Source organism: Bemisia tabaci, chromosome 9, assembly GCF_918797505.1.
Source record: "Bemisia tabaci chromosome 9, PGI_BMITA_v3".
NCBI lineage: Eukaryota > Metazoa > Arthropoda > Insecta > Hemiptera > Aleyrodidae > Bemisia > Bemisia tabaci.
The window spans coordinates 1,813,705-1,840,249 of NC_092801.1; the positions used below are offsets into that span (position 1 = coordinate 1,813,705).

The 26,545-nt window shown below is 38.5% G+C and overlaps 1 protein-coding gene across 1 annotated transcript in view; it reads left to right on the forward strand.

The window, feature by feature from the left end:
- LOC109038238 (cubilin) overlaps nt 1–16,157 on the forward strand; it is a 76,849-nt gene extending 60,692 nt beyond the window's left edge. Inside the window, exons 41-52 of the mRNA XM_072304547.1 lie at nt 215–338; nt 1,466–1,692; nt 2,970–3,193; nt 3,847–4,018; nt 4,736–4,956; nt 7,475–7,646; nt 9,487–9,668; nt 10,733–10,910; nt 11,525–11,665; nt 12,841–12,947; nt 14,305–14,421; nt 15,896–16,157. Coding sequence (XP_072160648.1) covers nt 215–338; nt 1,466–1,692; nt 2,970–3,193; nt 3,847–4,018; nt 4,736–4,956; nt 7,475–7,646; nt 9,487–9,668; nt 10,733–10,910; nt 11,525–11,665; nt 12,841–12,947; nt 14,305–14,421; nt 15,896–15,946 — 1,916 coding nt within the window. The 3' untranslated portion in view covers nt 15,947–16,157. The remainder of the gene's footprint in view (nt 1–214; nt 339–1,465; nt 1,693–2,969; nt 3,194–3,846; nt 4,019–4,735; nt 4,957–7,474; nt 7,647–9,486; nt 9,669–10,732; nt 10,911–11,524; nt 11,666–12,840; nt 12,948–14,304; nt 14,422–15,895) is intronic.
- Nucleotides 16,158–26,545: the final 10,388 nt, after the last annotated feature.

Consider the following 26,545-nt stretch of genomic DNA (forward strand, 5'->3'; position numbering starts at 1 on the left):
TAAATGCTCTCTGCTATCTGCTTTTAATACGCAAGCTAATTTAAAAATCTTAATTGGTCCGAGCCTGACCGATCTTAAACCTTAGATCTTATTTTGTCTAGAATGAAAAAAATTATCAGAATTTAAGTAGGATTACATGCTCCTTGCTCTGAAAAAAAGCTTCAAGGCACTCACTTATCGCAGCCTTATTTGGTGTATTTATTGCGGTTTACAGGATGTGGTGGTGCCATCACAAGTGCTCCATCGAAGTTGGCAGCGGGATACAAAGACAGCTTTAGAGATATCAGCAGGTGCGACTGGAATATCACTGCGCCTCCCGGCCAAATAGTGCTTTTGCAGTAAGTGCCCATATTCTTTTACTTATTAATTCATGCCATTGAAGAGGCCGTCAGTTGTCCAAAGCCTCAAAATTCTCATCAGCACCAAAATTATGTTGGTACTTAGATGTACCTTATTCTTGATTTGAGACAGAGGTTTTTATTTGCTCCGGCCATGATCCTCTATTTTGACGTTAAACTACCAAAACCTGTTTGTTGATTATAGTGTTTCAAATTTTACCTCCTATATTTCATTTTGAATTTATATTTAGCTGTATTAGCTGTTCAGGGCATGCTTTGTGCATCCTCTTAAATGTCGCCTGCTTCGCAAGTGATTAAGACTAGCTGTGAAAGCCTTCATGAAATAGCATGATTGAATTGATTGGGTGGTACTTATTTTAATTGTTTGCAATAATTACCTTATTGAATTTATTATTTTTTACTTCAGTTTAATTTTAATCAATTCATTTATATTTTATGATTCGTTCTTTTATTTTGATCTAGGTACTTTCGATGAAAGAAAAAAATTATTTTGTGAACCTAGAAAAGATTTCCACTTCTGACATCAGGTTATCGAAAACCATGTTTTTTGTTGTCACGTGAATGAATTTTCTTCCTCTCAGGGACAAATACTTTTCGTCTAGGAAATGTATAGTAATTTTAATGGATGAAACATAGTATAAGGAAAAATGATGAGTGTGAAAAGTTCGCCAAGTTTGAAATCTGATTATTTGACACTTTGTCGCAATTCTGACAGACAAACAGCATATTTAGAGGAGCCTCATTATACATATGGACGGTGTGAGTGGGCAATCACATAACTCGGTTTGCAACGTCGCAGACTTCCTGTCATTCTTTATTTTTTAAATGGAAAACTACTCAATGGCAACTCTTTAAATCTGCCGTGATTTTTCTTCTCTGTGCAAATAAAATTCTGCAAAAACTTCAAGGAATGATGTCAATTTGTTCTCCTTTAAAAAAAAAATAACATAGACGCGGAGATTTTCAGACACCTCAAACGAGTTTTGTGATTGCGGACTTACGCTGTCAATATGTGTTAATCCTCTCAGAGCTTGTTCAGTATCAATGTAAGTCTTACATCAACAAAGAAGTCTTTGTGAGTATATATCTTTGTTACTTGATTTCAGGTTCACAAAAGTAAATCTGCTACAGACGTCAACCTGCTTTGCTCACACTTTGAGAGTCTATGATGGTCTGAGGCCACGAGAAGATGCCACTGAAATTGCAAGGTTCTGTGACGAAACTGGTACAACCTACAGGACTTTCACTTCTACTAACAATACAATGTCAGTCTCATTTCTTGGCCGCTTAACGCAAGAGACAGGATTCGAGGCCAATGTTTTCTTCACTTATGGTAATTCACAATTCACCCTCTTTAGGTTTTTTTCTCGTTTTATTTCCTTCTCTTTCTTTTTTGTTTCCTTTTCTCTTCAGATAAGTTCTACTTCTTAGTATACCTAAATTTTGTTTATTTGGTTCTTCATAACTTACTTTCACCATGAAAGCGATTTAAAATTTTAAATGAATACAGGATGAGTTGATTAGCTGCGAGTAAAAAAAGAAAAAAAAACTTGTTTGCAGTTTTGGTATTTCTAAACTGCTTGAACCATTTTTACACAATCATCACCAAAAACTAACATGATTTTTTTCCTGTTCCTTGCATCATATTGCGTGGTCATTGAGCTGATAAGAAATGAGTTACCGAATTTAAGGCTCATCCTAGAATCTCTAGAAGTAGAAGTTTATTACCCTTAGTTTAGCAAAAGTCAGCATAGTTAAAATAAATAAAATCTAAGCAGAGGTTTTGTACGATAGTCAGGGAAAGCCAAAGAACGTGGAAATTTTGGACTCGGGGAAAAGCAGAAAAAAGTCTGGGAGTCGGAAAATGAAGAAATTATGGAAACCTTGAAGCTGCAAGCCGTTAAGTTCAATTTTGTGCCAATCAAAGTTGTACTGAAATGAATTTACCACGGTACTGGGTACAGATACCAATTTTTTGTATTTTACCAGTGCCAAATTTTGGCTAATTTGCAGAAGTATCTAGCTGGAATCAGATCATACCAGATCCAGATAGTGCTTTTTGGCATGGGAAACATCTCCCATTTTGCACATTTCAGGTGTTCTTTCTATCCAGTGCCAATAAAATTCCGTTTTCATTTGACCATTTTTAGTCTCCAATATTATGAATTGAACTCGTTGTAAAAGCTGAAATGTAGCTAGAATCACGAATTAAGTATATGATTTTTGCAAGAAAATATGTTTGTATCTTCCCTACAGTTTGATTCAATATTTTCGAGTGTTTTTTCTGTGTCGGAGTTGTTAACAATTCGCTATACAACAGTAGCAATAATTAAATTTTGATTTTGTCAGCCCTGTAGTCCATTTTGCTATGGGTTGTCTTATTATTTTTTTTCGACCCAATGAAAACTTCATTTGATTTGTCCTTCATCAAGTAATATTTCAGACCAAGAAAAAGGAAGTATCCAGATTCTTCAATTACCAGAATTTGAAATTTTTTGCAACATCCTAGTTTGCTTCTAGAGTTAGGAGCAGCATTTAGTTTATGTGCAATTACTTTTCAGTTTGCGCACTTGATCTTTATGATAAATTTTTCTTTTTTGCCTAATCTAGGAGAGAGGAAAGGATGCGGTGGAAGGATTGCGCTTGAAAGCTCGAAATCACAAGTTGTACATTTCTCGCCTGAGCGAATTTCTCAATCTTTACCGCTAAGTTGCGAGTGGAAGGTATTTGTCCCAATGGATGAAACAATTCAGCTTACGTTCAACTCAGTTGTATTTGGAGCTTGCGACAATTCAACAGGAGAAGCCCAGAGTTGCAGCTGCAACAGATTATCGGTTAGTTAGCTCGCCATTTGTCAGATACGGTAAAATTTGGAGCATCTCCTAACATATTTTCTGTTCATGTAAAGCACAATAAACACGTAGAAAATTTCCACAATCAACTGGTAATTTAAATATTAGCATTTATTGTTTGTATCAAGATTTGTCAGTTTAACCTTCTGGCTTGCTAAAAACAAACTAAAATCAGTGAAGATCATACCAGTCGTTACTGACCGTAAACTTATCATAATCAAATCACTTCTGTCAGTTTTGCAAAAATGTCCTTCCTGTTCCGAAACGCACGTCACAAATATAAAAATTATTAAAATGTTTAATAACTTTTTTCACACAATACGCGTAAAAGGTATCCTGTAAAACACTTATTTTACCAAACATAATGAATAACGAATGATCAAAACCTAGATCCGCGAAAATTTCCGGTGTCTTAGAATCTTTGTCGAATATTTATGTCTTAGAAAAGAATCTAATGAGAGAATCTTCTGAAATTTTTCTTTAGAACCTTGTAGAATCACGGAATTAGAACAGTGGTATTTCCAAAGTAAGGACTTCCATTTTGCTGGAGGATCACAGCAGACAACCTCATCTATTGGATTTCTGAATTTTTTGTTAGACTTACCAAAAATTTGACATAATAATGCATTTTTCAGGTATTTGACGGCACCAACACTCTTCAGGAGAACTTGATTGTTTCATTTTGCGATGAGACAACCACTCCACTTCCTCTATTAACCTCTGGAAATTCATTGTTACTGCAATATACTGTGACACAAGCCTCAAGATCACAACCCAGTTTGACATTCAAGGTGGAACGTAAACCATGTCAGTATACAATTCTGTCATTAACGATAACTTGTGCAGGAGAAGTGGAATTCATCCGAAGGATGTCTAGACTCAGACAAGCTAGAGAGTTTGAAGTGAAAATTCCTCCAAAAGAGAAAGAGGGAATTTCATGATAAAGACTAGAATGTCTTTCCTTGCTTTATCTTTTGAGTTTTGATGACTGTCAGAAGAAAGATTTCAGTTCAAGGAGTTCAGGTTGTCTAGACTTGGACAAGTCAGAAAATGTGAGGTGAAAATTCCTCCAAAGGGGAAAGAGGGAATTTCACGAAAAAGACTAGAATATTTTTAAAGCCTGCTTTCTCTTTCGAATTTTGATGACTGTCAGAAGGAAGATTTCAGTTAATGACAACTTGGACAGGGAACATTCAGAGAATTTGGTCATCTTTTAGTCAAATGAATGGCAAGAAAAACGCCCTAGAGACTAGAAAGTATGGAAAGATATTATTGTCCAAGAACATAGAAAGTTCTTGTAAGCAAAAATAAGTCAAAATCCCAGTCTTGAAATTTTGTCCGTTCAGAAAAAGATCAGACATGCATGTGAAACCATAAAATTAAACAAATCAGCATCCTATTCTATTTTCTCCTCATTTTTAAAAATAAAAAAACTTCAAATGCATGATATTATTTTGTAAGTAAATTTATATAATTATTTGTGCTTACATTACGTTCTTTGAGCCTTTTGAAACTCTTTTCTAGCAATCTGCGGTCCATCTCAGTTAAACGTGACCAATATGACAAGCGTTCTGACATCACCAGGCTGGCCACAGCCCTACCCAACAAACATTCGTTGTATGTGGTATTTATCCAGCCAAGAACTGGGCAACACCTATATCGACGTTCACATCTTGGATTTGGATATTGAACCATCGCCGCATTGCAGAAAAGACTATCTTTTGATCACTGATGAAGGATTCACTGTAATTTATTTTATTTTCTCTATCCCTGCTCTTTTCTTTAATAGTTGTAAATTTGTAAATTGTAAATAGTGTACTGCTGTGTTAAGGAAAATTGCCATACAAGCCTTCAGACATTGCCAAATTTCCTTTGACTAATGACGCCTTTTCTGGGAAGCTTGAATATTTTTCTTCAAATCACTCAAAGAATTGCATTCTCCAATTTACCAAAGTGAGTGGGAATCGGCCGTATTTATGTTTTGAAGGACTATGTCTACAAAAACTATGCATGTAGTTCTTTATAGTATTAATGCGTCCAATCTCCAGAAAAAATTGTATTACCGACCAAAAATAAATGTTTTATTGAATGAAATTTGGTAACATTTAACCGTACGTTCAGTGTTTCATAGCATGGCAAGAGAGGTAAAAGGATCTTAGTGCACAGAAGAAAATTTTCAGGAAAGTGATTTTCATTAAGTTTGGTTGTTAAACAGACTTATTTATGCTAAAAGGAACTACGATAGAATGAATAAAATCAGAAGGAATTATGTGCACTGGGATTGCAAGCTACACAGTTCCTTTTGGTTCAGTCCATGAAATAGACAATTCTCGTGAACCTTGGGTAAAACTCAGTATTATAATTCTAGAAATGGATCTTTACAAGTGTTCTCAATGATCTGTCGGTAAAAAAAAATACAGAATACTAAAGGAAATATTTATCGATTTTTGTAAAATTTACGATAAGTTGCCGATTCCCAAGTAGCAGTGATCGCGATAAATAGCAATTTTATCGGTTGGTTATTGCAATTATATCAGTGGCAATATATTGAGATATTATTGCCCTAAAAGTTGCGGTATATGGTGATTACATCGCTACTCATCGCAATTTTTGGTTCGATAAAATCGCGATCAATTTTCGTTGATAAAATCGAGGTTAAATCGTCATTTATCGCGATTTTTATTTCGAAAATAACGCCATTAATTGCTGAGAAGATAAAATCGAGGATAATTGCTCAGGTGTTGATGATCTTAGGAATTTTATCGCCGATTAAATTGCAATATATTCCGATTTTTCCGTTGAAAAATGCTACTTGGGTTGGCACCTATGTGAAACTTTGTCAAATTCATAGAAATTTTTCTTTTGCATTCAGTATTTTTTGTGTTGACAACTCATTGTAATCCCTTTCAAGGATTTTCCTGAGTTCCTTTGTATTTCCAGAGCTATAATATCAAATTTTACTGGATGCTTGCAAGAATCGTCTATTTTATGATGCTATACTCAAGGCTTCCTTAAACGCCTCGTAATCACAATGTTAACAATATGAGTTCCTCCTTAGGAAAGGAGCTCATTAAGGAAAGCCCATGAATACGGCCCTGCGGTAATTTCTCTTTGAGTCCTGACTCTAGTTCCTTATACGAGGGTCATCCAAAAAGTAAGGTTCCCTACCTTGTATCTTCCGAGCGAAAAGAGATAAATCAAATCGGTAAGAAAGCACATATCAAGCATACTCTAAGCTTTAAAACAAGCTCAAGTTTTTGAAAATCTATCAAAGGATTCACGAGTAAACTTAATTTTACTGAGACAACCTCCTGTCGCCGCGTGCCCACCTCTGGGGTCAGGATGCACGGAGAGTCGATTATTGAAGACTCGGGTTATCGCCTCTATACATCACATCAATAAGGAATTTTAAAGTTTTCATTGAGTAGGCCTTACCTTACTTTTTGATGTAGTCTCCACATCTTTTTTGACATTTCTAGTATCATTACAGCAGCTTCTTGATGCCTTCCGCGTAGAAGCTTTCGCCTTGATTCCAAAACCAGTCATTGACAGCGATCTGCACTTCCAAATCAGTTGCTTTGCATAGGAAAATTTTCCCCCAATCCTTCAAACTCTCTTAAATTAGCTTCATGTGACTTTCATTTGTTCCCGAGCGGAAAAACTTCCACGATGGAAGCGATTTTCAACCGATTCAGAGGTACAGATGACTAGTCAATGACTAGTTTCAGAGTCAAGGCGAAAGCTTCTATACGCGGAGGGCATCAAGAAGCTGCTGTAATGATACCAGAAGTGTCAAAAAAAGATGTGGAGACTACGTCAAAAAGTAAGGTAAGGCCTACTCAATGAAAACTTTAAAATTCCTTGTTGATGTGATGTATAGAGGCGATAACCCGAGTCTTCAATAATCGACTCTCCGCGCATCCTGACCCCGGAGGTGGGCACGCGGCGACAGGAGGTTGTCTCTGTAAAATTAAGTTTACTCGAGAATCCTTTGACCGATCTTCAAAAACTTGAGCTTGTTTTAAAGCTTAGAGTATGCCTGATATGAGCTTTTTTACCGATTTGATTTATCTTGTTTCGCTTGGAAGATACAAGGTAGAGAACCTTACTTTTTGGATGACCCTCGTATTTAAGTTTTACTCTGGAGGGAACTAATTTCTTCTGACTTTCCAGCATGTTAGGAAATCATTACTTTAGCTCTGTTTCATTGACCATGCCAAACTTGTAGCATCTAAATTCACATTTGCATACTTTTTTTCACAGTCCACAACTCTATACTATTGTGAGCGTAAGAATACCACCTCTTTGACTGATTTCTATTCGAGAGGTAGCACTGCTAAAATCACCTTCGTTTCGTCGCCATTGGGAGTTCAAAACAATGCGCCAGCAACTCCACGAATTCACAAGGGTTTCAGATTAGAATATAGACTCGCAGGTAAGTTCTGTATTTAAGCCGGAATGTGTAACTGTCTTCGTTAAGGACATCACAAGATAGAGATACCCTCTAGCTTATTATTTGGGAGGAAAGGAAAGAAACAATTTAAATAAACACAGACTGCCATGAAGATGGGGCAGTGGCAAGAAATTTCTATAGATAGTTTAACATACATTTGCAACATTTTTAATGTAGTTTCTTCAATGTGAAATTTTGTGAAACAAACCAAAAAAGTTATAAAAAGCTCAAAAGAGCACTTCTGGCAGTGAGAAAGCTACTCAAAATCGGATCAATCAAAAGGCTCGAAGCTAAGTTCAGCCAATCAGCAAATGCTGTTTCCCTCACCTCAGAGGGGGCCAAAAATATCCTTTCTTACTGGTCGTATTCGTGCCATTTACAAAATGGGCTTTTTTTGTCTCTAGGATTTTCAAAAATTCCACAAAACTCAGTTCACTCTGTACTTTCAAAAAATAAATTTAAAAAAAAATGGTGCCTTTAACCCAGTACCTCACATATAACATTAATTGAATGTTGGATTTTGTGAACATTGTTAAAAAAAAAAAAAGAGGAAAATTTAAGTAGAAGTACTTCATTTTAAATATTTTGAGTATGAGGAACACGCGTTACAAGCCTGACGGGTCAGAGGCACTCATTTTTTTAATTCATTTTTCGAAAGTATGGAGTTGACTAACCTTCTTTTTTTCGCTGTTTGTCTGATATTGATGGTCAGAGGACCTGCAGAAACATGTATCTCAATTGCGAAGGTTTCAAATTTTCGCTCCTGTTTCATTTTTTCAACAGACTGAATCCATACCATTGCTTGAAATTTTTACAGAATATTCTTCGAACAGAAAAGAAATATCCTTACGCTGTTTTCCGTATAGAAAATTAAGTATGACAAGGAGGCTGCAATGTAGCAAACCAAGAAACACCTTCCTGCAGTTTCACCATCGATATTCTGTCAGGAACCTACAGAAGTAAGCAAATATAGAGGGTATAGACACATCCATGCCCTAGGCCTTTCAAGTGGAGATGTTGCATGTGTGAGGAATTTGCGATTTGACTATTGATTCTTATGTAAAAGTTTGCAAGAAACACGATGGTCCGACTGGTTTTCTCTGAAATCAACTCCCATGCTCAAAAAAAGCTCTCAAAGTTGAGGCTGTAATGAAGGGAATATAATTATATAATTTATTTATTTTATTATATTTATATAATTTTCAAACAGATTCAACCAACAATTTCTCTGTAAAAAAATATAATGGCGGCGGAAATTTTTAAACGTCGCATGGCGCTTGTGATACTTTGCCTGGAAGGTGACGATATCCCACGCTATCCTGAGAGTCCACCTCTATATCAAGACGAACTCTCCATGCAAAGATAGGGAGCAAATACATCAGCAAGGTTGCCGTGTTTTCAGTTTTAGAGTCCCCAAATAAAGTGGCAGCCCTATCAATGTATTTGCTCCCTATCTTTGCATGGAGAGTTTGTCTTGATGTAGGACGTGGACTCTCAGGATAGTGTGGGATATCCCCTCCATCTTGGCCTCAACTTGAGAGCTTTTTTTGAGCTTGGGAGTTGATTTCAGAGAAAATCAGTGGCACCATCGTGTTTCTCGCAAACTTTTATGTAAGAATCAATAGTCAAATCGCAAATTCCTCACACATGCAACATTTCAATTGTCAGGGAATAGGGCCAAGAGGACTAGGTTCCAGCAGACCCATTTGGATCTATTCACCTAGAGTTAGATGCGCTAACCATTAGGCCACACTGTCCAGCAGCGATTTCATAAAAAATTACATCAGTATTTTGACTTACATGACTGAATTTATTTGTTCAGGTTGCAGCCGTAACTTCACCCGTGACAACGGACAAGTGCAACTGAATAACCAGTACTATCAATCGTACTCCGACTGTGTGATCTTAATAACTAGTACCAATCCCAACGCAACACTCTCACTTTATTTCAACGGGTTTTCCATGCATGATAATGACCATGACTGCACCAAGCACAAAGTTACGGTAAGAAATGTTCGCCAAGATGGGTTTATTAATGTGATACAGTGATTTAGTCCCTTCTTTTTTTCTTTCACCTGTATAAGTTGCAGTTTTTTTTAATTTCGATGAATATTCCACATTTTGCTTGGCTTCTCCTTCTCTGTGGATGTCTGCACTTAAATTCGAGTTTGTTAGCGTTGTGTGCAAAGTCAAGTGCCACTTTAGTAACAAAAAAATGATGGTACTTTTTCTCTTTTATTTTGTAACTTATTTGCCAATTCGAAACGACATTATTGCCGCTAGATATAAGAAAAATATGATGTCAACATTGATGCACGTTTACTCAAAAATCTGCAGACCAGTTTGTGCCGAATGAGGCTAATTTTAATCTATACTTTAACGCATTCATTCGCAAAATACTGATGTTTATAGCATGTCCAGAATTGAATCAGTGAAAACGAAAACACACCAATTCGGTAACTCAAAAATGCTCAATTTTAATCAAAGAGTCAGTTTTCATACAGGTCATTGAAGTTAACACATCGGTTCCAACTTGAACCCTTAAAGTGTCCTTAAGTACTTGTCTTTGTGCACCAAAAATCTTTTTCTTGTGCTAACTTCTTCAACTACTGTGTTGTTTTGCTTGTGTCTTGATTATTTTCATTTTTTCGAGTTGGTGTGTTTTCGATCTCACTGATTCAATCGGTGGTAAATTTACTAATAGAGAATTTGCAGGGGTCTGCAATTTGATGAATTTCGTGTTTAAGAGGAAACTACTGAGTGAACTGAACATGAGGATACTCTTGGTTCATGAATTGAACAATTATTGGAAGAGATGTGTCAAAATGATCTAATCTGCCAAAATACGTGTGTTTAAATGGGATATGCCGCCAGATAACGTCACTAGACAGTGCATTTTCTCACTTTTAAATCTATTTTGATACTATTTTTCATATCAGAAAAAAATTATAAAAAATACTGTGAAATCAGCTCTTTCAGCACTTTCAGATGAAGCAATAAAAAATTTGCATGCAAATTCTCCATTTGAGCATATGACAAAGAAATACTGGAAGTTATATTTTCTCCAGGTTTATGATGGTATAGATGCCTCAGCAAAACTTTTGAGGACTCTCTGCACCTATGACAATGTACCAAATCCCATTTTTGCCACTGGACCAAGCGTTAGGATTCGCCATCAAATTTACAACCACACCCGCTCACCAGGCATGCTGAATCTTGATCTGACTTACACATCGTCCACGTACGGTATGTTCCTGTGTTCCTATGTTCTCTAATGAAAATCAACCTTAGTTTTTATTCTACATTGTTGCTTTAAAAAAAAATTCTCAAGGCTGAATTATTGACATTTTCAATTTTTTTTATGTAAAAATGTCATTTTAACTTCAAATTCTTTCCTGCTTTATTGCATAGTATTGTTAGGTCTGCAGACGAAGAAAGATAAATTAATTTTTACCCAAATTCACAAGAATTTTCGTATTTTAGCATGTAAAATACAAAAATGTGGTTTTTCTGTGTAGCCTGAAAAACATTATGCCTCAAGCTGAAATTCTACGAAGAAGTATGCTTTATCATAAGTTTCTAATTGAGCTACAGACTGTTTATCCAATCAAGTATCATAAATTGGCCAAAAAACACTCTTCAAGTAATTTAAGCATGCAGTCTTTAAATCATAATCATAGGACAAAGAATTTTATAATTTCAGTGGCAAAAACAGTGTTCAAATTCTGTCATTGCAGTCTTTTTTCTTTTTTGCAAACAAGAATCAGATAAAATTCTAGATATGTTCGTTAGAATATAAGGAGCCTATCAGTTTCTCCTATCTAGCAACCATTTTTAACAGTGCAAATTTTTCATCTTAGGCCGTGGTTGTGGAGGATCTTTCTACAGTAGTTCGGGAACGTTCTCATCGCCTTTCTATCCAGAGATCAACCGTAACGACTCCTTGTGCCGTTGGAACGTAGCAGTACCCGAAGGCAATATTGTGCAACTACAGTTTTCAGGTACCTTTTTCAAATCTGTCTTCCATATTTTCAAATTCATCTTTGAACTAAATCTGAGGGTAATGATCCGCGGGAATAGAGACTTTTAAGTGTACCAACATTTTTTTAGATGACAATTTTGGTCAAGTTGGCTCAAAAGACGACTCAAAATATTTCATGAAGAACACTAAAGCATCCTGGACAGTAAGTTACGAGCAGTTTAGTGTATGTTTATGCCGATAGAGGGCACATGGTTGTATTTAATTTGATGATTTTGGCAACTGAACATTGCAGATGTAACTTAGAATACTTTTTTTTAAAACTACAGACTTATCCAGATATCTTTGAACTGTCATTTGTACACAAACTGTAAAGTTATAAGTCATTTTTATGCCAACATTTTTGTATAACATTCCTTTAAGTAATGATATCAATATCCTGATTTTCAGCTTTTCAATGCCAAGGTCTCTTTTCCCACGTGCGGTCACATATTATGAAGTCATACCATTTACCATTTTTACAAGTAGCCTTCCCCCCCTCTGCTAAAAATTTGCCAGAAAAGTGGGTATCGGTGTGAAAAACCTTTTTTTCTGCGGCACGAACGTGGATTTGTGCCCTTCTTCCCTCTTGATGAAGGTGACTGGGATTATGACCTAAAAAGCTGACTAAGGCAGTGGCAATAAATTTTTGTATACTTTTTCCTGTGTGAAATTTTGTGGCATAACCAAAAAGCACCTTAATAATTTCAACAAATCATTTCTAAGGGGAGGAAAAGCTAATTAAAATCTGACCAATCTAAAGTCGGCTGTCGAATTGATGTAGCAAGGCAATGCTTGTAACTGAGCTCAGCCAATCAACTAACATTGTTTGCTGCCTGGGTATGCCACCAGAATCAGCAAAAGTATGGGTTCTTTTAGCCATTTTCAAAACGGGATTCCTTTGCCATTTAAGGGAAAAAAATCTGGAAAACTCCTTGAAGCTTGGTTCCCTCCGCACTTTCAGAAACTGAACCACAAAAAATGGGCGCCACTAATTCATTTCAAACTATGGGACGGAGTCCTTTAATTTCTGTCTTTATTCTTCAATACGCAAATTTTAAAGTTGTTTCTTTTTTCTTTTTATATCATTTTAACTTTTTCTCTACCTTCAATTCCACCAATTTCTGATATAAACCTTTTTCGATTTTCTCCATGTAGATTTCGAATTGGGACCTCCATCAACCTGTTCAACAAACTATGTGACCATATATGATGTGTCTAGAGCTACAAATGAAGAAATCTTTGCTCGAAAATTCTGTGGCAACGTAAGTCACTTAGAGTTTTGTCTTCCTCCCCCTCTTGCCTGTTTGTTTATCCATCGTTTTACTAAAAGAGTAGATGAAATAAAACAGAAAACTTCGATTGTACCGGCTTTATAGGCATTGCTGCTGGTTCCAAGCCCACCTAAGGCGAAAGGTTCGAGGGTAAGGCTGCTCTTGGCTAAAACCCTACCTGCTTAAAGACACAACGTGCAGTATTGGTACCTGAGTTTTGTGTGTATTTTTATTATTTTCACCAATGACTTTTTTATAGAATGAAGATCTGATCAAGCCAAAAAGTGAAATAAAATAGCATAATTGCATAATCCTTGGAAAGGCTGCCGTTACTTACAAAAGTTCACGCCTAGAAAAAAACCTAGGACGTTTCCAAATAATGACAATCTCATTTTCAACCGGAAAAAAAGAGTTAAAAAAAATTGAGTCACTGATTTGCTGTTATTGCAAGACCGAGAAGCAAAACAACGGACAGCTGTTGCAAAACAGCAGTCTTAGTCTCTGCAATAACAGTGAATTGATGGCTCAATTTTTTTGCTTATGCTAATTTTTTAGACACCATAAAACTCGTTACTCGCTCCTAAATTCCAAGGTGAAAGAATGTCCAAATATATTGAATTTTTAAGTCTAGAAAATGATATCCTCTCGTTTCTTCAACCCTTGTAAATAAAAAAAAAAAGAGAAAGCAAAACAATAGTTAGATTATGGCTGTATTACGTAGTTCAGGCCTTAATTGTGACTGTGCAAAAATGCATGTTCTGTAATAAAACTGGTAACATTGAAGACGGCAGGTTACACCATCATCAATCTCATGTGCCCTTTGTTTTTGGAGTAACTATTCCAGGGTGTCAACAGGTCTGGCAAACAGAGAATTGTCAGAGAATTTATCAGGTCAGGGAAATGAGAGAAAAGTAAGGGAGTTTTATAAAAAAGACTGGAAAAATCTTGGAACTTGAAATCTGGAAAAACTTCAACCCTGTCCACACAATCAAACTGAGTCTCACAATTAGCCTGGTTTGGGGTTCAATCCGCTGAGTTATACTCCAAATAGTGAAAATAGGAATTATTTTCGATAAGGAGATGCAATTTCAGTCAATTAAATGATTAATATCCGAAGGAAAAGGTTCATGTTTCTTTCATTTGCACTGGAATTAATGTCAAAATGTTTTCTATTTCTGTCCATTTACGCCTGTTTAAATGTCGTCGTAAAAAGTCAGAGAGCTTTGATTATTTGGTCAGTGAAAGCCTAGAAAAGCCAGGAAATTTTCTCTGCTGAGTCTGTGGACACCTTGTATTCCCTTGTAACTTTTTCCACTAAAATTTTATACAATCATTAATTTTTTTCTAGGACCAAGTGGCACCATACGTCAGTACCTCCAATAAAGTGGTGGTTGAGTCAAGAACCAATGCTAATCGCGTTGGCCCAGGATGGGTGATCAATTTTGTTGCCATTCGGAGGAAATCGGTAAGATTCTTCCCTGTAAAAAAAACTTTATGATCTAATCTAAAAGCAAGTGAAATGCATCGGCAGTCAATTTTTATTTAAACTCAAAATGTCATCTGAAGCTCATGCAATGACTGGGTAGCAATCTCTATCAAAGGAGTAAAACTTGTCGACCGAATCGTGAAATTTTGGTCTGGCTAAACAATTTCTTGTGTAAAAGAAGTGAAGTAAGGAAAAAATCAAAGAATAAATGAGGGACTTGGAAGAAAAGGCGCATAAGTGTAGTTTTGGAAAAAATTAAGATATTCATGAACTCAACTGAAACTAGTATAGAAGTATACTTTGTGAAAAACTCACAACCGAAATTCAACTTCATTGCATCAAAAAATGAGTAAACATTCTTTCCGCCGTAAGGCTCCATGTAATTTTGAAACTCCAAACACGCATTTCTTGAAATAGCAAAAACTGCACAAGCGCAGTTTTAAGTGCAGCATAAGCTTATGTGCCTTGTCCTCCAAGCCCCTCAAACGTCCCCTGTCTTCTTGAAATTCCTCACAATCAACCAATTTTCTTGAAATTTCTTCTTTTAAGATGTGATTATCATTGATCATTTTTAATAATCAGACTCGGTTAATCTTTTTCTTTTAGTCCTTGCATGAAGAGAAATGTAAACTCAAATACTAACTTTAATCATTTTTAGGCTTTACTTTGCTCTGTAAAAAAATTGATAGGAACTAAAGAAGTGTGCAGTTTAATTGAAGTGTTTTGAAAATGCTGTCTTGTCTTAGTATTTTACAGAAAAATGAGCCATTTTTCCTTTTTAAACGTTGAAAAAATAGATCAGTGGCAAGAGTCGGCTTGTTCACTTTTTTTGTCAAATTATAAAACTACCTTTTGAGCTGAGAGTGAAAATATCCTTGGTTTTTGAAGTCAGAGAAAACTGAAAAAAGTTATGATGAAATGTGAATGTGTTAAAATTCACAGAATTAAACGGAAATGGTTGCTCAGTCACATCACACCAGTCCTTTCACACAGTCCTTTTTCTCCGTATTAGAGCATAATCTATCCATAATCCATAATTCTCCATAATCCCATATAAAAAAAAATATTGAGAAATTTTCTCAACTCAGCTGATTTCACAATTTTACATGAAACAATAAAAATTTTTCGCCCCACTGACCTGTTAACCCCAAGGAGAAAGAAAATGAAATGAGTTTTCAAGAAATATTTTTATTCAAAAAGTTAAGCATAATATACTATTTGCTACATCTCAAGTTGAAGGACACATTTTTCTAACTCTACCATCACAATACTTTAGCTTGAGTATTTTTAAATTCCTTATTTATTAATTCCCTTGGTTTTGCTCACATACTTTAGTGGATGTGTAGTTTATTCTAAGATTTTTTTTTTTTTATAATTTCAATCAATATTTTCAATACAGCATCAATAATATTAATAACTTTCTCAATTTTAACCAGGTAATTTTGTTTTTCAGGATAGCGTATTTTCAACAAACGGAGGTGTAAGCTATTTTGATTATGTTTAGCTGCAAGTAATTTTTCTGATTATCCGACTGCAATTCAATCCATTCCTGGAGCTTCAAAATTCAAGAGGAATTGGTTATTATTCGTAGAAATAATTTTTTACAAGACATCTTAAGTATTACTCCATACCAAAGAAATTGAACCTCCTTTTTTACTACCATAAGTTAATTCTGTGATCGCTTTTTTTTAAATAAAAGTTTTGTAACCACAAAATATGTTCACCACATTACAAGAGCACCTTCATTTTTTTCTTGGATTCCTACTGTGCCATAGCGGGCAGAAAACTGCTGAATATTCTGTTGTTCTATTCATTGTAAGAACCTAAACTAAGGTCACTTTTTAAAAGTGATCAGTTGCTGCATATAAGGAATCATGGCCTTCAGTGAAAGATTAAGAAAATTTGATTTTCAGAAGAGTACTAATCAAAGAAAAATTCCTTGATTTCACCTCCAAGAATATATTTCCCACTACAGGACTTACAGGAACGTACAGCACTTCACTTCCAGGAAAATACAGTTACATGGCCTAACTTGTGAGTCGAGATAAACTGCGAAAAACACCAGATTTTCACCACGAAACTTTACCCCATTTCGGAGGCGTAGAATCGATTCCCATTGGTCCCGAGCGACCAGCGGACTCGCAGAGCTTTTTAGACCAGAAAATCGGACTCAGCGGGTCATTTCCAAGGGGACTTGCCCGGTTTCAGCCCGATCGGAGAACTTTCGATTTTGACCCCGAAATTTCACTCCATGGTACCCCTGTCGATTTTTCTCGATTTTGGAGGAGAAAAAAAATTTCGAGCTGAGTGTCGGATCGTACATAGTTGGAGGCGTAGAATCGATTCCCATTGGTCCCGAGGCTCGGCGGAGCTTTCTTAGCCGAGAAACGGTCAAAAACTCCAGTGTTTTTGACCGTTTTGCGAAAGTTCACCGACCGCGCGTTTTCGCCGATCCAGCGGACCAGCGGACTCGCAGAGCTTTTTAGACCAGAAAATCGGACTCAGCGGGTCATTTCCAAGGGGACTTGCCCGGTTTCAGCCCGATCGGAGAACTTTCGATTTTGACCCCGAAATTTCACTCTATGGTACCCCTGTCGATTTTTCTCGATTTTGGAGGAGAAAAAAAATTTCGAGCTCAGTGTCGGATCTTACATAGTTTGAGGCGTAGAATCGATTCCCATTGGTCCCGAGGCTCGGCGGAGCTTTCTTAGCCGAGAAACGGTCAAAAACTCCAGTGTTTTTGACCGTTTCGCGAAAGTTCACCGACCGCGCGTTTTTCGCCGATCCAGCGGACCAGCGGACTCGCAGAGCTTTTTAGACCAGAAAATCGGACTCAGCGGGTCATTTCCAAGGGGACTTGCCCGGTTTCAGCCCGATCGGAGAACTTTCGATTTTGACCCCGAAATTTCACTCCATGGTACCCCTGTCGATTTTTCTCGATTTTGGAGGAGAAAAAAAATTTCGAGCTGAGTGTCGGATCTTACATAGTTGGAGGCGTAGAATCGATTCCCATTGGTCCCGAGGCTCGGCGGAGCTTTCTTAGCCGAGAAACGGTCAAAAACTCCAGTGTTTTTGACCGTTTCGCGAAAGTTCACCGACCGCGCGTTTTTCGCCGATCCAGCGGACCAGCGGACTCGCAGAGCTTTTTAGACCAGAAAATCGGACTCAGCGGGTCATTTCCAAGGGGACTTGCCCGGTTTCAGCCCGATCGGAGAACTTTCGATTTTGACCCCGAAATTTCACTCCATGGTACCCCTGTCGATTTTTCTCGATTTTGGAGGAGAAAAAAAATTTCGAGCTGAGTGTCGGATCTTACATAGTTGGAGGCGTAGAATCGATTCCCATTGGTCCCGAGGCTCGGCGGAGCTTTCTTAGCCGAGAAACGGTCAAAAACTCCAGTGTTTTTGACCGTTTCGCGAAAGTTCACCGACCGCGCGTTTTTCGCCGATCCAGCGGACCAGCGGACTCGCAGAGCTTTTTAGACCAGAAAATCGGACTCAGCGGGTCATTTCCAAGGGGACTTGCCCGGTTTCAGCCCGATCGGAGAACTTTCGATTTTGACCCCGAAATTTCACTCCATGGTACCCCTGTCGATTTTTCTCGATTTTGGAGGAGAAAAAAAATTTCGAGCTGAGTGTCGGATCTTACATAGTTGGAGGCGTAGAATCGATTCCCATTGGTCCCGAGGCTCGGCGGAGCTTTCTTAGCCGAGAAACGGTCAAAAACTCCAGTGTTTTTGACCGTTTCGCGAAAGTTCACCGACCGCGCGTTTTTCGCCGATCCAGCGGACCAGCGGACTCGCAGAGCTTTTTAGACCAGAAAATCGGACTCAGCGGGTCATTTCCAAGGGGACTTGCCCGGTTTCAGCCCGATCGGAGAACTTTCGATTTTGACCCCGAAATTTCACTCCATGGTACCCCTGTCGATTTTTCTCGATTTTGGAGGAGAAAAAAAATTTCGAGCTGAGTGTCGGATCTTACATAGTTGGAGGCGTAGAATCGATTCCCATTGGTCCCGAGGCTCGGCGGAGCTTTCTTAGCCGAGAAACGGTCAAAAACTCCAGTGTTTTTGACCGTTTCGCGAAAGTTCACCGACCGCGCGTTTTTCGCCGATCCAGCGGACCAGCGGACTCGCAGAGCTTTTTAGACCAGAAAATCGGACTCAGCGGGTCATTTCCAAGGGGACTTGCCCGGTTTCAGCCCGATCGGAGAACTTTCGATTTTGACCCCGAAATTTCACTCCATGGTACCCCTGTCGATTTTTCTCGATTTTGGAGGAGAAAAAAAATTTCGAGCTGAGTGTCGGATCTTACATAGTTGGAGGCGTAGAATCGATTCCCATTGGTCCCGAGGCTCGGCGGAGCTTTCTTAGCCGAGAAACGGTCAAAAACTCCAGTGTTTTTGACCGTTTCGCGAAAGTTCACCGACCGCGCGTTTTTCGCCGATCCAGCGGACCAGCGGACTCGCAGAGCTTTTTAGACCAGAAAATCGGACTCAGCGGGTCATTTCCAAGGGGACTTGCCCGGTTTCAGCCCGATCGGAGAACTTTCGATTTTGACCCCGAAATTTCACTCCATGGTACCCCTGTCGATTTTTCTCGATTTTGGAGGAGAAAAAAAATTTCGAGCTGAGTGTCGGATCTTACATAGTTGGAGGCGTAGAATCGATTCCCATTGGTCCCGAGGCTCGGCGGAGCTTTCTTAGCCGAGAAACGGTCAAAAACTCCAGTGTTTTTGACCGTTTCGCGAAAGTTCACCGACCGCGCGTTTTTCGCCGATCCAGCGGACCAGCGGACTCGCAGAGCTTTTTAGACCAGAAAATCGGACTCAGCGGGTCATTTCCAAGGGGACTTGCCCGGTTTCAGCCCGATCGGAGAACTTTCGATTTTGACCCCGAAATTTCACTCCATGGTACCCCTGTCGATTTTTCTCGATTTTGGAGGAGAAAAAAAATTTCGAGCTGAGTGTCGGATCTTACATAGTTGGAGGCGTAGAATCGATTCCCATTGGTCCCGAGGCTCGGCGGAGCTTTCTCAGCCGAGAAACGGTCAAAAACTCCAGTGTTTTTGACCGTTTCGCGAAAGTTCACCGACCGCGCGTTTTTCGCCGATCCAGCGGACCAGCGGACTCGCAGAGCTTTTTAGACCAGAAAATCGGACTCAGCGGGTCATTTCCAAGGGGACTTGCCCGGTTTCAGCCCGATCGGAGAACTTTCGATTTTGACCCCGAAATTTCACTCCATGGTACCCCTGTCGATTTTTCTCGATTTTGGAGGAGAAAAAAAATTTCGAGCTGAGTGTCGGATCTTACATAGTTGGAGGCGTAGAATCGATTCCCATTGGTCCCGAGGCTCGGCGGAGCTTTCTTAGCCGAGAAACGGTCAAAAACTCCAGTGTTTTTGACCGTTTCGCGAAAGTTCACCGACCGCGCGTTTTTCGCCGATCCAGCGGACCAGCGGACTCGCAGAGCTTTTTAGACCAGAAAATCGGACTCAGCGGGTCATTTCCAAGGGGACTTGCCCGGTTTCAGCCCGATCGGAGAACTTTCGATTTTGACCCCGAAATTTCACTCCATGGTACCCCTGTCGATTTTTCTCGATTTTGGAGGAGAAAAAAAATTTCGAGCTGAGTGTCGGATCTTACATAGTTTGAGGCGTAGAATCGATTCCCATTGGTCCCGAGGCTCGGCGGAGCTTTCTTAGCCGAGAAACGGTCAAAAACTCCAGTGTTTTTGACCGTTTCGCGAAAGTTCACCGACCGCGCGTTTTTCGCCGATCCAGCGGACCAGCGGACTCGCAGAGCTTTTTAGACCAGAAAATCGGACTCAGCGGGTCATTTCCAAGGGGACTTGCCCGGTTTCAGCCCGATCGGAGAACTTTCGATTTGGACCCCGAAATTTCACTCCATGGTACCCCTGTCGATTTTTCTCGATTTTGGAGGAGAAAAAAAATTTCGAGCTGAGTGTCGGATCTTACATAGTTGGAGGCGTAGAATCGATTCCCATTGGTCCCGAGGCTCGGCGGAGCTTTCTCAGCCGAGAAACGGTCAAAAACTCCAGTGTTTTTGACCGTTTTGCGAAAGTTCACCGACCGCGCGTTTTCGCCGATCCAGCGGACTCGCAGAGCTTTTTAGACCAGAAAATTGGATTAACGGGTCAAAAACACTGAGCTCGAAATTTTTTATCCCCCCCCCCCCGAAATCGAGAAAAATTGACAGGGGTACCATGGAGTAAAATTTCGGGGTCAATTTTGAAAGTTCTGCGATCGGGCTGAAATCGACGAAAAACGCATGTTCGGGGAACTTTCGCATAAATGTCAAAAATGAGTTTGATTCTCTGGTCTAAAATGGGAGACAATGGATTGACTAAATTTTGAGTGTCAAAATCGGAAATCCGTTACAACTTTATCATATATTTAAGAGTGGTGTCCAAGTAAAGTTAGTGGAAAACTTCCTGTCTTCCCACCCCTTGGACTTACCGTCGCAGTAATGCTACTCCACATTGCAAGAAAAATTATTAAAGGAAATATGCTTATATTACAATACCTTTAAGTATTTTTTCTTTTCTTCTTCCTTTGGTCCTGTAAACTCGGGGCGCCCTGCCTCTGTACCTAAATGTTTTTTTTATCGTAAAGAAAAACCAACTATTCCAAGCCACTTATGTAGCCGCTTTTACTTTTTCTTTTTCTTGATAACTTATCAAGTCTTCTTTAAAGAATTGATTTTCTGTGGATGCTAGAAAAATACTTTTAGATTTGATCAATGCCTCGAAATGGATTCACTTTGTTGTCGTAAAGCAAAAGGGATGAAATTTTCCAGCTCCTCATTATTTTTTGCCCATGGTTTCAGAACATTCCGTCGACGACTTTTTGTCCAGTAGTTTTCGTTCACGCGTAAAATAAGCTACAGTGAGTTGGTTCAAGCGTTATTTTTTAGTCCGTATGTACAATTATATTGACAATAATGAAATGAGAAAATTGAGAGAGAATGATGTGTTCCTATGGGAACCCATTTTTTAAATGGGTTTCTTTTTTTGATTCATCTTTTCAAAAAGTCATTGGTGAATATTTGGTTTTATTTCCATCCTCAAAATATTGGATATAATATATACCTTTACACATCATACCTTTCTTTTCTCTTTTTAATGAAAATATTACTTCATTTTGAAGACATTTACAATTTTAAAACAGTAGATATTTGTAATACCTTTTGCAAGCGATGGCATTGATATTGATCTCAATGAGAAAGGAACTAGAGAAAGCTGAATAAAAGAAGAAAAAAAACCAAGAAGCACGCAATCATTGGTTTTCATCCATTTGCACATCGATATTTTACAGTTAAGTACGTCCAATTCTGAGCGTTTGGTTGCGCATATGTCGCAGGCATTTAACAATTTTAGGCGAATAGCCATCTGCCTAAACATAGCGATCATGCCTATTTGCCCAGGCAGATGACCATTTTCCTAGGCAGTTTGCTTTTTGCCTAGGCTGCCACAAGGCCGCTGCTTTTTGCTTCTTATTCGCCTAGGCAAATGGCTATTCACCTAAAATTGTTAAATGCCTGCGACACACACACCACGATGCAGCACAGTGAAAGCACAAAATATAAAAGAAAACATTTAAGTGCTTTGGAAATCATGAAATTTGACCAAGAACTACCTTAATATTTACAACAACACACAGTAAGTATATTTTCTTTAAATACATATTTTTTTCCATCAATTTAAGTGAGAATAATCCATGTCGAATGTGCGAACATTTCAAAAATTATGAGTTGAAAAACGCTGACTCCGCGAGTTTAAATATTAGAGCCTAACACAGAGCGGAGCGGCATGCTGCAGCGCGAAGCGCGCACTGGCGCCTACAAACCTAAGGGGATACTTCACGCATTGCGCAATGCTTTAAGTATCCCCTTAGGTTTGTAGGCGCCAATGCGCGTCTCGTGCTGGCCGGCCGCGTGCCACGGCGCTTCAAGCAACTATTTCACCACAGAAGTGTTGCACAGTGTCATACGAAATTGAAGGCGCTCCAACATATTAAGAACGACGGACATCCTTCAAGAGTACGGAGCTTTCTCGCAAAATAAATAAAGATGGAGGTGTCGTCAGATGAGTTGGCATTTGTTTACTTCGGTTTGCAACCGCGGACGAAAAATTTAGGCCTCTGCAAAGACCGTTGTTCGCTACTATCCACCTTAAGAACATCCGTCTCATGACCGTTTCGTAAAAAAAAAGCTACGTATCAGTTATGATCCGCGACTTTTATGTGGCTGTGATTTTATTGTGGCTAAAAATTAAAGTGTTACAAGGTTTGGAAGTATTAACAAACTTATTTAGGCTTGTGTTCTTGCTTTTGCGAGAGTTGGATGTTTTCAGGAGGATAGCAGTGACGCGAAAACGCTTGCAAACCGAAAGTAGACAAATGCAACGTATCTGACGACAGCTCTACCTACTACAGCACAAAAAGAGAGCGGTAGTACAAAAACTCACCGAGTCCTAGCATCCGTATTTAATAACGTTTAGCATAATTTTTGAATTTTGTTAGAGAAAAAAGTGACTCGATTTAGGCAGAGACATTCTTCAGTATGCCATCAAGAAGATTTGATTTTGAATCAAGAATAAAATCGCTGAAAGCTGGTTTCTCATTGATGTACTAAAGTGACTTTCTTTTTATATAGCATCTTTTCTTTCACACAAGCATTATTTTCTTTATCGATTCAAAAGGAAATCTTCTCGGCGGTAAATTTGAGCATATTTCTGTTAAAATCAAGTCACTTTTCCCTCTACTGAAGTCAAAAATCATTCAATCAGTTTTTAACTAGAAAAATGCGAATATCTCGTAAACCGTTGGTTAGAATGTCCCTTATTTTTCAAAGTTGAAAAATTTACAGTTGGTCGTAGAGCAAAACGGACGAACTTTGGCTGGTCCTCATCACTCTTCTGACTACTTCGCACCCCTCAGGCCCATGGGGTCGGGAGAAACCTGCGGTCAATTTTAATTTTTAAACTTATCATCAGCCAACAACAGGTGTTTCCATCATCTAATTTGTAGTAGACTAGCCTAAATCATGGTATTTTTTATGAATATACCAGTAAAGGAGGCATACGGTGAATAGGTCCTCTAATCATCTCATTCACTCGAGATCCCAAATCTACTAGTTTTTCTTCAGAGAGTACCAGGAAAGGAGGGACTGTTGATACTGCTGTGCTAAGGAAAAACGCCGTATGAACCGTCAGACGTTGCCAAATTTCCTATGATACAACACGACTTTCCCGGTATATTTTTGAATATTTCTATTCCAATTTTTTAGATCATTTTGTTCGCAATTTCACTCAAAGTTCCTGAAAATTTCAGGGAAAAATATTCATACATTTCCTCAATAATAGACATTTCAGAGAGGGAAATTTGGCAACTCTCGAATGTTCATACGGCGTTTTTCCTTACCACGGCAGGTTAGGTCTTTTCATCATCAGACACAGAGTGGGAGTCGTGATTCCCTTTTGCGACACATGAAAATTTGTTTTAAAAAAATGGGAAAATGAAATGATAATGGAAGAGACATGAAAATTAGGAAACAAATCATTTATTCAAGAATCGACAAAAGAATTATCAAAACATTCGAGACATCGATTGACCATCCCCAATACTGGGACAGGCCTTCCTTTCAATTTCCTCAAGAAGAAGAAGTCGTCGCTTGGCTGACACAAAGGCGTAACTGCACATTGAGATGAGCCCGGAAAAGCATTGAATGGAGATGTTGCATGTGTGAGGGATTTGTGATTTGACAGTTGTTTCTTGTGTAAAAGTTCGCGAGAAACACGATGGTGCCACTGGTTTTCTCTCAAATCAACTCCCAAGCGCAAAAAAAGCTCTCAAAGTGAGGCCAAAATGGAAGGGATATCCCGCCCTACCCTGAGAGTCCACCTCTACATCAAAACAAACTCTCCATGCAAAGATAGGGAGCAAATACATTGACAGGGCTGCCACTTTATTTGGGGACTCTAAAACTGAAAACACGGCATCACTGCTAATGTATTTGCTCCTTATCTTTGCATTTAGAGTTCGTCTTGATATAGAGGTGGACTCTCAGGATAGCGTGCGATAATCCTTTCATTACAGCCTCAACTTCGAGAGCTTTTTTTGAGCTTGGGAGTTGATTTTAGAGAAAACCAGTGGCACCATCGTGTTTCTCGCAAACTTTTACATAAGAATCAACAGTCAAATCGCAAATCCCTCACACATGCAACATCTCCATTGAATGGAGGACAGGGTTCTTTGCAAGTGTAGTTACGCCCTTATATCAGGTAGGCGACGAAGTGTCGAACTCAGTATGAGATAGTAAGGAAAATATATAACTTGGAGAACCTCTTTTAAAGGTTTTCTTTAAATCGAGGTAATTTTTTTTTTCGGGGGGGGGGGGGGGACTATGTATTCAGCACATCTCCGTTGACAAATTTACAATTATTTTATTTATACAAATCCTGTACAATTAAATACAACAGAAGTGATAACAATTAAATACTTACATACTTTAAAACTAGTTAACCAAATTACAAGACTATTATGAACTAGGTGTGTCGATTAATAGGTATAATATTTTTCTAAGAACATCTCTTGACGCAAGATACTACAATTTAGGTGTTCTTTTCATAATCAAATAATATTTTATTGCTTTAATTCTTCTTGTTTCATTTACCTATTCAGTTCCGCAATGTAGGTATGTAAAATTGAAAGAGAATAAAATTGAATCCGATTTAAATAATTCTGTATTTTTTTCCGAATCCCAGTTTCCATTACTACAACCAACAATAAATTGCTTTGAAAGACTTTCTTAACACTCTCTTTTGCAGAGATGCATCCCAACAGATATTGATACCTACAACTGGGATCAAGGAGAGGTCTCGCATTTTTCACATTTGTCGCAGTTTCACATTTTGCTCATGAAATTAGGCAATTGGACTGCATTTTGCAATTCAAAGCTATAAATTCTGGCTCATCTGAAAAAAATATCTATGTCTATAGGGAAAACTAATGGCACATACGTTGTTTGATCTTAATTGCAAAATGCAGTACAATTGAACAACTTACTATTTCTGCTGAAGTTCAAGCACTAAGACAGCCGATCTTCTGTCTCACTCTAAAAGTGCGTAAACTTTTTTAACACTGACTCGACAATTATTTGGACAATCAGCAATACCCCATGTAGCAGAGTTTTCAAGGATAGAAATTCGATAAAGATAAATTGCAATTCAGAAGCTATTAAATATGTGAAAATTGTGTGATGAAAATGCGCATTAGGCATACCTGCAACATGGCGAAGAGGATAAAAAAAAGAATAAGCGATCACCCGTTAGGATGGATACACCCTAACCAGTAATATCATGAGCCTACATACGCTTTTTTCTCGACAAAATGGAAGCCACTACACAGTAAAAAATGTGGGTCCTCCGAGTTTACTGTGTTTCCGTGGATAAATTTCTGCACGTTCAACGCATACAAAATCTCGGCCTTATTAACCCTCTCTCTGTAATTTTAACACTTAGTCCAAGTGCCTGGTAAGTCTACCTGGAATTTTGGGTACACAGCTATTTTTTTTTGGCTTACATTATGTTTTTTGGGTCGCTGAATCCGAATCTGAAGTTTCCTACCGCGTATCTGGTGAGCATTTTCCGCCATTTTGAAAAAATGACCTAAAAAGGCCTTTTTTTGCGGTTGTTTTTTATATAGCGGCTACGCATAAGAAAAATTCCCGGATTTAGTTAATGTTTTGAATAGCTGACATAATTTGGAAGAAAATGGTGTATACATATGCTAGGTTTGCTTAAAAATTGAAGAAGATACAGCATCGTGAACGTCGCGCCCATTCACGTTTTCGCGGCGCATCCGTCAACGCGCGATCCGGCTCGCCGCGGTCAGCCGAGTTCCGAGGCGTTCCAAAGTTCCGAGATCCGAGGTTCCTCAATTTTTGAGCAAACCTAGCATATTCATATACCATTTTCTTCCAAATTATGTCAGCTATTCAAAACATTAACTAAATCCGGGACCTTTTTCTCATGCGTGGCCGCTATATCAAAAAAACCGCAAAAAAAGGCCTTTTAGGTCATTTATTG